Below are 13541 nucleotides of genomic sequence, written 5' to 3'. Positions count from 1 at the left end.
AATAATTGTAAGTGAGGACTTGGTGGACTGTATATTCTTTAGGTTAGGTTTTACTTCATGTGTTCATTCCCGTGTGCTGGTAGGGCACAGATGACAGGCAGGTAGGATTCCAGTTGAGGCAGTTTAATAATGCTGAAGATGCACCGCACAGTGTATGTAGTATGAATGGGCTAAGGCACTTAGTGGTCTGGCGACTTGCTTTAACCAAAGTGTGTGTGTGTGTGTGTGTGTGTGTGTGTGTGTGTGTGTGTGGTATATGAACAAGGACACACACTGGTCTTGGCTAACACAATGAAAGCTAACTGGTGGGAAAACACAAGGATGGCTGTAACTTTCTCTCACTTGACCACTGATCTTCTTCTCTGAGCTGTAGATCGCCCAGCATGCTCTGCTCCACTTCATCGGTGAGCAGAGCTACAGCTACATTTGATGAACTAACATTACTGATATGATTAACTACAAATACTTCACAGCCTTTTGGACAGAAACATTGACAGAAATGACATTCTTTTATTAGAAGAACATTAATTTATAAGATTAACTCTTATGTACAGAGAAAAAAGTTGTTCAAAATATCTTGATATATTGTTCTTATCCTTGTTCTGTAATAACAATAATACTATAAAACAGCCATAAGGTACAGTTATGCTCTATCATAATATATTTTCATATATACTGCCCATAATGTACAGCCACGTTATGCATAATGAACCACAATATAGTCGCAAGTGGTATTCCTTGATAAATTCACAGCCTTTTTCTAAATTAGGAAGTAATCAAAMAACTGTACAGTCAAGGCAGTGGTATGTTATTTGTATGGCTCGCCAAAAGGAAAGCAACAACAACGATTTTATATGGTTTGATAAACAATATCTCATAGTTGTATTGTTGATAAGGTAACATTTGGGAAGGTATACAATATTTAAGCTTTTTCAAAGACTTTATCATATAGTTAAGAGGTCATCCACTAAAAAGACCGATCTGTCTCAGATATGTCAATCCAAACCATGGATACAACATCAGAATATTCCCCCAAATACATGTACACCTACATGTAATATATATTTTATTTGTAAAACTAAACATGATGCCTATTGCCAGGTATTGTTAACGGATCCATGGTAAACTTTGGTATGTCAACATGTTCATCCATTTTCCCTTTTTCTCTCAACTTCCTTTTTTGTCAATGTTCTTGTGAGTGGAAGTACCAAAACAGATGGATGACTGGATGGGTAGACAGCACGAGTTTGAAACTTGGGATGAAAGTTGAAGACTTGGAGCTACCACAGTTAAAGGCTAGTTCACTGACAGAAAAAAAACGCCCTTTACCAAATCTAGCAACCCATGTAACCATCAGTCTTTTCCCAGGACTTGGCAACCCCCATTGTCTCCGTCCCTCTTGACTCATGGATGTCATAGAACATGTCTCAGCTGGGGGCAAACACTGTCTCAAACTCTTTGAGGATGAGCTCCACAATCTGGTTCTGGAAGACCATGTAAACGGTGATGTTGGCCGACTCAGTCTGGGGTCTGAGTAACGTAGGGCCAAACACGATGGCCACATTCTGGACTGACATACGGTTCTTTTCCCCAAACTCAATCACTCTGGAAGAGAGGAAGAGGGGATGAGGAGAAGAGGGAGTGAGAGGAAGTATGAGGAGCTTGGAAAGTGTTTAGTATATCAGTTATTTATATCATTTGTATAGTTTTATATAAAACATAGAATTGTATATATACAGTTGAAGCCGGAAGTTTACTTAGACTGGAGTCATTAAAACTTGTTTTTCAACTATTCCACAAATTTCTTGTTAACAAACTATAGTTTTGGCAAGTTGGTTAGGACATCTACTTAGTGCATGACACAAGTAATTTTTCCAACAATTGTTTACAGACATGTTATTTAATTTATAATTTACTATATCACAATTCCAGTGGTTCAGAAGTTTACATACACTAAGTTGACTGTGCCTTTAAACAGCTTGGAAAATTCCCGAAAATGATGTCATGGCTTTAGAAGCTTCTGATAGGCTAATTGCCATCATTTGAGTCAATTGGAGGTGTACCTGTGGATGTATTTCAAGGCCTGCCTTCAAACTCAGTGCCTCTTTGCTTGACATCATGGAAAAATCAAAAGAAATCAGCCAAGACCTCAGAAAAAAAATTGTAACTCTCAGTAGTCTGGTTCATCCTTGGAAGTAATTTCCAAACGCCTGAAGATACCACGTTCATCTGTACAAACAATACTACGCAAGTATAAACATCGTGGGACCACGCAGCCATCATACCGCTCAGGAAGGAGACTCGTTCTGTCTCCTAGAMATGAACGTATTTTGGTGCGAAAAGTGCTAATCAATCCCAGAACAACAGCAAAAGACCTTGTGAAGATGCTGGAGGAAACAGGTACAAAAATATCTATATCCACAGTAAAACGAGTCCTATATCAACATAACCTGAAAGGCCGCTCAYCAAGGAAGAAGCCACTGCTCCAAAACCGCCATAAAAAAGCCAGACTATGGTTTGCAACTTCACATGGGTGACAAAGATCGTACTTTTTGGAGAAATTTCCTCTGGTCTGATGAAACAAAAATAGAACTGTTTGGCCATAATGACCATCGTTATGTTTGGAGGAAAAAGGGTGGGACTTGCAAGCCGCAGAACWCCATCCCAACAGTGAAGCACGGGGGTGGCAGCATCATGTTGTGGGGGTGCTTTGCTGCAGGAGGGACTGGTGCACTTCACAAAATAGATGGCATCTCAAGACATCAGTCAGGAAGTTAAAGCTTGGTCGCAAATGGACAGTGACCCCCAAGCATACTTCCAAAGTTGTGGTAAAATGGCTTTAGGACAAGAGTCAAGGTATTGGAGTGGCCATCACAAAGCCCTGACCTCAATCCTATAGAATATTTGTGGCAGGAACTGAAAGAGCGTGTGTGAGCAAGGAGGCCTACAAACCTGACTCAGTTACACCAGCTCTGTCAGGAAGAATGAGCCAAAATTCACTCAACTTATTGTTGGAAGCTTGTGGAAGGCTACCCAAAACGTTTGACCCAAGTTAAAGGCAATGCTAGCAAATACTAATTGTGTGGGAATACTAACTTCTGGGAATGTGATTTTTTTATTTTATTTTACCCCTTTTTTCCTCCCCAATTGGTAGTAGTTAGTCTTGTCTCATTGCTGCAAGTCCTGTATGGAGTCAGGAAAGGCAAAGGTCGAGAGTCATGCATCCTCCGAAACACAACCCAACCTGCTTCTTAACACAATGCACATCCAACCTGGAAGCCAGCCGCACCAATGTGTCGGAGGAAACACCATACACCTGGTCAGCCACAGGAGTCGCTGGTGCGCGATGAGACAAGGATATCCCTGCCAGCCAAACCCTCCCTAACCCYGACGACGCTGGGCCAATTGTGCGTCACCCCATGGACCTCCCGGTCGAGGCCAGCTGCGACAGAACCTGGGCTCAAACCCAGAATCTCTGGTGGCACAGCTAGCACTGTGATGCAGTGCCTTAGACCACTGCACCACCCGGGAGGCCCATAAGACAGGGAATTTTTACTAGGATTAAATGTCAGGAATTGTAAAAAAAAAACTGAGTTGAAATGTATTTGGCTAAGGTGTATGCAAACTTCAACTGTATATAAAAAAATGCCAGTTTCTACCACAACACGCACTCACTTGAGGAGGTGTTTGAAAAGGAGGTGCATGGTATCGTGGTTGGGCAGAGGAAGGGACCTCACCAGGTCACGGAAGTACGACACCTTCTGAGGATAGTCCTGGATTTCTACCAGAGAAAGAGTCATCCCAAATGTCAATTTATTCACATCCTTTCATGCTATTTAGGTCAGACTATGTCAGTTCATTACTATCATGTAATTTGAGTCTGACTATTGAGATGCATCCAGAATGTTTTATTAGGGCCTGGCCTAGACTTACTGATGGCAGCGATAAACTTGTCGAAGAAGCTGAAAGGGAAGAGAGGTTCAGGCAGCTCCCTCAGAAAGAGCTTTAGCGCCCCCGTGATCACATGGATCTCCTCCCACTGACCATCCTCTAGGTCCAGATTTTCCTCTGGAGGGAGGGAGYGAGAGAGAGAGCATGAGGACAGATAATATGGTTGATAATACTGCAAGATGCTCCATCTACAAATTAATTACTAGTCCTTGAAACTTGCTTTACCATGATCCGCTTTGTGGCGTAGTCTCTGAATGACAGCTAGATTCCCACTAACTCTGTAGATCCCATCAATGTCCAGACCTAAGGGGAATGTACAATTCAATTGTGTTACCTCTTTAGAGGTGGTAAAGGTAAAGGTTGATATTACGGTCTCAGGATAAAGAAGGAATACCTACCTCTAATCTCCACTGCCCTGATGCACTTCTCCACAAACCTGGGCACAGTGCTGTTCTCTCGATGGCACAGCGTGTCCAGATGACAACCAAACACATTATCTAGAGAACCACGATGAAAAACATTCTGAGTGCCGTAAAGGTATCATAAGGTACAATAAGGTTACTCTGCTATGTCATTTAACCATGTTATAAAGCTCAGTCTCACCTCTTATGTAGCCCTTCTCCTTCACTGACTGCAGTGTGGGCCTCTTCTGGAGGAACTTGCGTAGTTTGGTGCGGACACGCCCCTGATCTGATGACTCGGCACTGATGCCTGGCGAAATTTTWGTGGCTGCTGGAGGGGGCAATTAATGATGYGTGCAGCTTTCGTTAACTACCTGATCTAATGCCCAGTTATCAAATATTGACATTTTCCACCTATTTCCACCTCAAAAGCATTGAAAGACCTGGTGGTTCGTAATAGTAGGTTGTAGGACATTCATACTTACAGCTGGTCCTCTTATCTCTGTCTGAAGCAAGTGGAGATTTCTCCATAGGCTCCTCCTCTTCCTCTTCCGACAAGTGATCTTGGTCCTGAGAGAGGAGAGGTTATAATGAAGACCGACGCCCCCTTGGCCTACTCTAATTAGAACTTGTTACATAGATACCTCCTGGATACTCACCAGCTGTCTGACGGTGTCCAGTATGATCCTGTGCCAGTCACAAATGATGCTCTCTGTGTCATACTGGACCAGGTACTCACACCCATGACGCGTTTTCAACTGGAGCGGGAGAGGGAAAAAGCCATACCAAGAGTTAAATTAAATTAATTTTGATTCAGTTCCTGAATTGAATGAAATAGAACTGACTTCAACCCTGATAGACCTTAAACAGAGCCCATACCTCCAGAACGTTCTTCTTGCTGGACTTGTCCTTGGGGGCCCAGCCCACAGTGGCTCCCCGCAGCTCCACTGTGTACTCTGGGGTGATCTGATTGGTCTTGTTCTGAGGAATCACAGACCAATGACATTCATTCAACAGACCTGGTGGTTCGTAATAGTAGGTTGTAGGACACCCAATCCTGACAAGCAAGCAAATCATTCTTTATGAATACAATGACCTTATTTTCTAAAGTGGTGGCTGTGAGTGGTTATTGTAGCAAAATGTTCTTACTGAGTTTCCCGAGGGTGCATATTTTGGGTCTTTGTGAAACGTGAGAATGCCTCCATGCAGCACTGTCCATGACTGACTCCAATTTTTCCTATTAGAAAAACAGAAAATAAGGAATCATTGGTCCATTGCGCAAATCACAAGGTGTTGTAATTTTTGCGGTTGACTTGACATTACCTAATTCTTTTCCCATTGTCAGCCACCTTGGTTTTGTTCAGGATCCCTGCCTTCTCTAGTAGATGTGTCTAAAACAAGCAAAATAGAGACAAATGTTAACAAAATATCACAAATGACAGAGGGAGAGTGTATGAACATTTCTACTAATGATGATTACCAGGAACCCACAGACCCCAGATCAGGTTTAAAGATTTTGTTAGTTATATTGTACTGTACGTACATCAGTGGAGGCTGCTGAGGGAAGGCCGGGTCTTTATAATGTCCTCAATASAGTGAGTGGAATGGTATCAAACACATGGTTCTCATGGTGTTCACTGACATACATAGGTAAATGAGTTAAGCAGTTAGTACCCACATTGGGCCATATGCTACTGGACATTGCCCATTGGCCTACTGGCTGATATGAACATTGAACTGTTCATGTTAGCAGATTATTGTAATTGTGGGCTATAATTTTAGCCCTAGATAAAGTATTGTTGTGACTTTAGGCCACTAGGTGGCAGCAACAAATGTTTGTATTGGCAGTGTTCCAGGTTATGCTGAATTCTTGGGCTATGAGTTCACAGGTAAAGATCAAAGAGTATAAGTAGCAGATTCTTTACAGCTTTGAAATGTGAGTCAGGTATCAACATGGGAGTGGTCAATCTTTGTGTGTGTGTGTGTGTGTGTGTGTGTGGTGTGTGTGCATCTTTGTGCATGAGTGCACAATTATACATGCTTGGGCGTGAGTGTGTTTGTTGGCATGGATTCATAAAATGGGAAATAGTCCTTTGGGGTTGACTTTGCTTATAGCACTGACATTCAGCACTTTGACATTACTGTGCCTACTACATAAGACAGCGCCATATGTACATTCAGCACAATGCTTTGAAAGGCAATGCAATAAAATATGGTGTCAATCAGATCTGAAAGTACTACCCAACAAGCCACCACTTGGACCACAAGGTCCAACAAAAACAACTACAAATGCTCCCTCTCCCCACTAGGGGGTAGTGTCAATGGTGGTCTATCATGACACGATCATTTAGTACAGGGTTGATTRAAATAATCAAAGCTTGATGATGAGTTGTTTATTTGAATCAGCTGTGTAGTGCTAGGGCAAAAACCAAAATGTGCACCCATTGGGGGCCCCAGGACGAGTTTGGAAAACCCTGATTTAGCAGATGCTTGTATTCCAGATCGCTTTCTAATCCACACACGAAGCAAAGAGAGAGAACAACCCATTCAAAGTTAGTAGTTTCACTTAAACACCACATAAGAAACTCTTAATCAGCCCTTTTTAAGAGCATACATGTATATAGTATGTACTGTAACCAATATCTAATCCATTAGCTCCCCTTCCCAAGCGCCGTTAGTTTTCCTATCCAATTCTATATTATAGTATGTTAGCTAGATCAGAACACCCACACACCACCAGAATGCAATATCTGTCTGGCAAACTACACTATGCATCTATCAGGCCTGACGTGGGCCGTAAGAACCTACGTGRTCATGATGTGAGTCTGTGCTCAGATGTGACAGTCTACTCCGTGCTCCCAACCTATCAGTCTTTATGGAGAAAACAATACAAGTCTTCAATGAATGGGATAATGGGTCTTCAGGCTCTTTGTCATTTAGAAGTCTATGTGTGCTGTCTGTACAGTAGAGTACATTTTATTGAGTTAGTAGAAGGGTTGGGAAATTAATTAATTAAATTCATAAAATTAACAATAAAATCATTGTTGAAAAATAATGCAATTTCCAATTCAATTATTGTGTGTACTAGTCCAACACATATAATTTATTATTGAGGGCCAGTAGAAAATGACCTGACAAAGATCCCTATCGATTCAAAACCTTATCGTGTCGTACGTTCTTACTGTACTTACATGGTGTGGCATCTCGGGGGAGTTGCCTGAGCTGGATGCTTCACTGGTGACGTCCGAAACGTTTCTACTATGTGTTGGAAAGAACCTCTGCCAAACGCAAGGGAGGGAATTGGGTTCAGGTTGGTTAGTCAACAGTAGTCGATAGGGCCTTATTGTTCGAACAGAGCAGAAATCCTGTCAAATTTTATGAGTCATAATTCTATCCGCTTTCTCCCCTGCCCCCTCCATTCTTGTTGTAGTTTCTCCCATTTCGGTTTGTAAGTGACCTCCTGAGGGGAAATCAACTAGGGCAGGTGTTTCCATCTCCTGTTGAGGGGGCCGACAATGACACATACACAACGACATTCTTCCACAAGGGCATTGTGCATAAAGCTGTGAGGGCCAGGTGTCTCATGTCAGGGACTAGTCCTAATGGCTTGTTTGCTTGGGACTACCAGAACGGCAAATGCTGCAGTTTCTATGTTCCTATACCGTAGTGCCAAATTCAGTCTAGATTCCAAAAAGAGATTCTAATGGCCTATAAACGTCTGTTGCTATACCAAACGTTGAAACGTTGAAACCTCCTTCAACGTCCCTGTCCATGCTCTGGGCTCCCCAGCTACTCACGTTGTCTTCTTGTGAGGGGCCAAACTGATGGTGGTCTATGGTGTGTCTCCAGTTCTTCAGAACCAGCGGGCTGTCCTGGTCCACTCCATTTCCCACCTTGGACAGACTGGCTGTACCTGGGAGCTGAGAGGGTTAACAGAAACAAACAGTGTAAAGGCCCTGGCCTATTTAATCAAACCCAGTAACTGGTTATTTGAGGTAAGGACATATTTTCTTCACCTACAGTTGAAGTCGGAAGTTTACATACACTTAGGTTGGAGTCATTAAAACTTGTTTTTCAACCACCTCACAAAGTTCTTGTCAACAAACTATAGTTTTGGCAAGTTGGTTAGGACATCTACTTTGTGCATGACACAAGTCATTTTTCCAACAATTGTTTACAGACATATTATTTCACTGTATCACAATCCAGTGGGTCAGACGTTTACATACACTAAGTTGACTGTACCTTTAAACAGCTTGGAAAATTCCAGAAAATGATGTCATGGCTTTAGAAGATTCTGATAGGCTAATTGACATAATTTGAGTCAATTGGAGGTGACCTGTGGATGTATTTCAAGGCCTACCTTCAAACTCAGTGCCTCTTTGCTTGACATCATGGGAAAATCAAAAGAAAAATCAGCCAAGACCTCGAGAAAATTTGGAAACGCTCACCAAGTCTGGTTCATCCTTGGGAGCAATTTCCAAATGCCTGAAGGTACCACATTCATCTATACAAACAATAGTACGCAAGTATAAACACCATGGGACCATGCAGCATCATACTGCTCAGAAAGGAGACGCGTTCTGTCTCCTACAGATGAATGTACTTTGGTGCGAAAAGTGCAAATCAATCCCAGAACAACAGCAAAGGACCTTGTGAAGATGCTGGAGGAAACAGGTACAAAGTATCTATATCCACAGTAAAACGACCAGTAAAATAACCTGATAGTCGCTCAGCAAGAGGAGGGGACAAAAGATTGTACTTTTTGAGAAATTCCTCTGGTCTGATGAAACAAAATAGAACTGTTTGGTCATAAGACCATTGTTATGTTTGGAGAAAAAAGGGGATGCTTGCAAGCCGAAGAACACCATCCCAACCGTGAAGCACAGGGTGGCAGCATCATGTTGTGGGGGTGCTTTGCTGCAGGAGGGATTGGTGCACTTCACAAAATGGATGGCATCACGAGGGAGGAAAATGATGTGATATAGTTGAAGCAACATCTCAAGACATCAGTCAGGAAGTTAAAGCTTGGTTGCAAATGGGTCTTCCAAATGGCACAATGACCCCAAGCATACTTCCAAAGTCGTGGCAAAATGGCTTAAGGGACAAGAAAGTCAAGGTTATTGGAGTGCCATCACAAAGCCCTAACCTCAATCTATAGCGTTTGCGAGCAAGGAGGCATACAAACCTGACTCAGTTACACCACTCTGTCAGGAGGAATGGGCCAAAATTCACCCCAACTTATTGTGGGAAGCTTGTGGAAGTCTCCCCGAAACGTTTGACCCAAGTTAAACAATTTAAAGGCAATGCCTACCAAATGCTAATTGAGTGTATGTAAACTTCTGACCCACAGGGAATATGATGAAATAAATAAAAGCTGAAATAAATAATTCTCTCTACTATTATTCTGGACATTTCACATTCTTAAAATAAAGTGGTGAACCTAACAGACCTAAGACAGAGAATTTTATAGGATTAAATGTCAGGAATTGTGAAAAAACCGAGTTTAAATGTATTTGGCTAAGGTGTATGTAAACTTCGACTTTCAACTGTATGTGCAGTACAGAGTTACCCCTACAATGTCAAGCTCTTTGAGACCTGGTAAAAAGCCACTCAACCATTCCTTGAAATACAATATTGCTTTCTCTTCACCTCAGTTGGAAGGTTCCACTGGGATCTGGAGCCGTCTCTCAGGTAGTAGTACGTCTTTCCTTCTTGATCCACAGACTTGAGCCACTGCCAGGATACACACACACAGGACAAAACAGCATATGACACACACTGCATGGTTTCTCAAACCGCTACCCTTTCAAAGCACTGGACCTCCATTCAATACACTTACCTGCTCCTGTGTGCGTTCGCTGGTGAATACGGTCTTCCCATCTGCATCTATGGAGCGCTTCCAGCCCGCCGGGACACTGTCTAGAATGGCCCGGGGTATGACGGCCAGTTTAGCCTGCGGCACGGGCAGGAGGTCTTTGGGGAACACCGAGGAGGAGGTGTCTGGAGCTTCGTGCTCTTCTGTCAGGTAGTCTTCCTTTGGGAGAGGAGGCTGAGGAACAGAAGATTCGCAAATGCTTTTAAGATGGAACTCAAACTGAGTGGCCTATTTATAAAATGTTTATGACATGGTTCATAACATGCTAGCGATTCTGCTCAAATGGCAAATGTTCTTAATAACTTCGCTAGTAACACTTTGAGAATAAACAGCAAAAAGCATGTGTATGCCATAACAGGCTTTAGACATAACTAGCTAATGAACTAACAAAACAAGACTCCCTCAAGACCATGAAGCAGATGTTAATGCGCTGGTGTCTGACAGAGACTGCTTTAGCAGTCAACAATCCAACAACACTTTCCACGGTTCTGTATTTTAGAAGCCTTATCTGTTGATGAGCTTGAAACAATGGCCATATTAGTCAAATAAAGCATAAGCTTTACCGGTCCTCTGTCTGGGAGCTTCAGCATAGGAGGCTCAGTAACAGGAGAGGAGGGGGCGATGGGCTCCGGAGCGCCCCAGGACGTGGCCCCAGAGGTGGGGTTATAGAAGTAGTTTCGACCGGTGGTCTCATCCAACACCTGTTCCCAGTTGGAACCCTGGGATGAGGCCGGTGAGAGGGCCGGGGACAGGGCCGGGGACAGGGCCGGGGACAGGGCAGGGGAAAGGGCCATGGACAGGGCTGGGATAGCCAACGCCTCCTTGGGCAGCTCCATGTCTGTGGAGGGGAGGGTGCTGCGGGGGTCGGCCCAAGTGGTTTGGCCCGTGGCTGGGCGGTAATAGAACTCTTTCCCGCTGTCCTTGTCAGTGTGCACATGCCATCCCTCCTGGGTAAGGGGCACGTCAGGACTCAGAGCTACTAACGGAGGGGATTGTGGGATGTTTTTCTTCAGCTCGGTGACATTGGCGTAAACAGCAGTGTTGGGGCTGGCATTCTCCACCTGGAGACAGAGATGAAAGAAAAGTCAGGTCAGTCATCAGGAATAACATGAGGATGAAGAAACATTTCACCCTCAGTCCTAAATGGCCACGAGCCACCAGTCAATAATATCTTGTGCTCTATATGAACAGAGTAGACTGCCTGCGTAGTACTCCCCAACCTCACCTTATTTGCAGTGAAGCCAATGGCCCCATCAGCCCCTATGAGAACAATCTGTGAGAATCTCCACAACACAAAAGACAGACGGGGGAAAAGTTCTCTACCTGCACCTCCCTTTACTCCCATCAAGTAACAAAGCACTGACTTGGGATCAAATATCATTCTCCCAACCCCTTTGTTTGAATAGGCTGTTACCCAACTCATCACAATATGCCCATTCTTACAAAGTGCATGCATTTAAAGAGCTATATGTGGATCTCGCTTTTTAGTGTTTTTTTTTCTTTCTTAAGAGAGTACAGACATCAACATTCTATTGTAAGCCTTTTTTCAGTTTTAGTGGAAATGGTCATACGTCAGTAATATCTGCATCCAAAAAAGTGATCTGTCCTATTAATGTCTTTCCCGAACCCTACATACATCTCAGGGGTGTGGAAGTGAAGAGCAAAACATCCCATCTCAAACAGAGGAGATTTCCACCACGTGGAGTGGAGTAGACCACAGGGAGCTGTGTGACAGACCGTCACTTCATAGACAAACACAAGCACATTTCAACATGAGCCAGACATGATAAGAAGCTATAAAGACTGGGGAAGTCTGAACGACAACGCAGATGATGTCACAGCTAAATACAGTACTACAGGCTACATTTACATTTCAGTAATTTAGCAGACACTCTTATCCAGAGCGACTTACAGGAGCAATTAAGGTTAAGTACAGACAGATCTTTCACCTAGTTGACCTTTCGGTTACTGGCCCAATGCTCTTAACCTCTAGGGTACTGTACCTGCCGCCCTCACATGTAGGCTAAGTACTGCAGGCATAGAATTGAACATGTAATTCAATTGGCACAGACACAAAAATTAGGACAGGCTGAGTGAAATGACCATAAAGTCTTAGATTAGTGGTCATGAAGGAAAATACCATAATTGGGACGCACACTCTTAGGTACTTACCTGGGAGACACCCAGAAAAGTCACAAGCCTGTGCCTGAAGCTACGGCAAGCCTTGAAGATCATGTCGGTCATATTCCCTGAAAAAGGCACCTCTTCGGACAACGTAATGATCAAATATGTTGCATCCCATCAYGGGATATAACATTTTAACTAGTAGATCCAAAAGCAGAACTATTGGCAAGGACATACCACAGGTTTTTCAGACCATGTACCAGTTCCTTCTTTTGATTACTACCTGGCTTGAAGAGGGGCTTTTTTTTTTTTTTAGGTTTGAATACATTTTTAAGAAACACTGAAAAAGCCAGAGACCAGGGAATAACTGTCTTCGGGTTGTCCAATTCGCACCTTGTAAAACAGACATTCATGAAAAAAATAGCTTTAAAAGAAAAGCCTGGCTCAGAGGTAAGGTTTCTTTGGTATCGGCAAGACTCTTCTGTGTACCACACATGGACGTACACTGGCCTGAACACACAGACAGACTATACCGACCTAAATACTTGCAAGAAAAACACAAATAAGATACATGGCTGGGTGGGTGGAGGGAGGGAGTCGACTGTCCAACTGTCATTTCCTCTCAAAATGGGCTGATGGAAGTTTTGAACATAAACACACATCCCAATTGGGTTGTTTTGTTGTATACTGCTTACAACATCTCGGCCGTAAAGTACCTGCGTAATACTTATGCAAGTATAAAGTAAAACACCAGAACACATTGATACACACTTACCTCTATGCCTGAAGGTACTCTAACATTTAAAATACACATGTGCACAATGAGAGAATTAGTTATGTGCTGGAATGATGCTGTAGCAGATAGTGTGGATAGTGTTTCCTTGTTCTGTGACATCACCTTCTCTGCGACCTGAGGTGTCTGTCAGAAGCTGTGGTTCCCTGGTTTGGTGGTACCTGAAGGTCAACRTGTGATACGCGAGTCTGCCCATTGTTCATGTCCTATGAACAGCTGGTATTGATTGTACAAAACATTAGGAAATCCTGCGATTTCCATGATATAGACTGACCAGGTGAATCCAGGTGAAAGCTATGATCTCTTATTGATGTCACCTGTTAAATCCACTTCAATCAGTGTAGATGAAGGGGAGGATACAGGTTAAATAATGATTTTTAAGCCCTGAGACAAT

General features: G+C 43.1%; 1 protein-coding gene across 2 annotated transcripts in view; it reads right to left on the bottom strand.

Moving 5' to 3' along the window:
- Positions 1 to 490: 490 nt before the first annotated feature.
- LOC111980555 (rho GTPase-activating protein 27) overlaps positions 491 to 13541 on the bottom strand; it is a 32294-nt gene continuing 19243 nt past the window's right edge. Inside the window, exons 3-19 of one of the 2 annotated variants that reach the window (XM_070433750.1) lie at positions 10794 to 11291; positions 10195 to 10404; positions 10005 to 10088; positions 8150 to 8272; positions 7544 to 7630; positions 7161 to 7223; positions 5676 to 5743; positions 5502 to 5589; positions 5232 to 5333; positions 5012 to 5110; positions 4838 to 4922; positions 4555 to 4680; positions 4350 to 4448; positions 4177 to 4254; positions 3934 to 4068; positions 3676 to 3781; positions 491 to 1605 (exon numbers count right to left, since the gene is read on the bottom strand). In XM_070433750.1, coding sequence (XP_070289851.1) covers positions 1428 to 1605; positions 3676 to 3781; positions 3934 to 4068; positions 4177 to 4254; positions 4350 to 4448; positions 4555 to 4680; positions 4838 to 4922; positions 5012 to 5110; positions 5232 to 5333; positions 5502 to 5589; positions 5676 to 5743; positions 7161 to 7223; positions 7544 to 7630; positions 8150 to 8272; positions 10005 to 10088; positions 10195 to 10404; positions 10794 to 11291 — 2229 coding nt within the window. In that variant the 3' untranslated portion in view covers positions 491 to 1427. Of the gene's footprint in view, positions 1606 to 3675; positions 3782 to 3933; positions 4069 to 4176; positions 4255 to 4349; positions 4449 to 4554; positions 4684 to 4837; positions 4923 to 5011; positions 5111 to 5231; positions 5334 to 5501; positions 5590 to 5675; positions 5744 to 7160; positions 7224 to 7543; positions 7631 to 8149; positions 8273 to 10004; positions 10089 to 10194; positions 10405 to 10793; positions 11292 to 13541 lie in introns of both variants that reach the window. The other variant, XM_024011350.3, reaches the window with a different exon arrangement.

The sequence above is a fragment of the Salvelinus sp. IW2-2015 genome, linkage group LG20 (assembly GCF_002910315.2).
Source record: "Salvelinus sp. IW2-2015 linkage group LG20, ASM291031v2, whole genome shotgun sequence".
Taxonomy (NCBI): Eukaryota; Metazoa; Chordata; class Actinopteri; order Salmoniformes; family Salmonidae; genus Salvelinus; species Salvelinus sp. IW2-2015.
The sequence above is the reverse complement of the archived record's forward strand: the minus strand, read 5'-3'. Positions and strand labels throughout refer to the sequence as shown.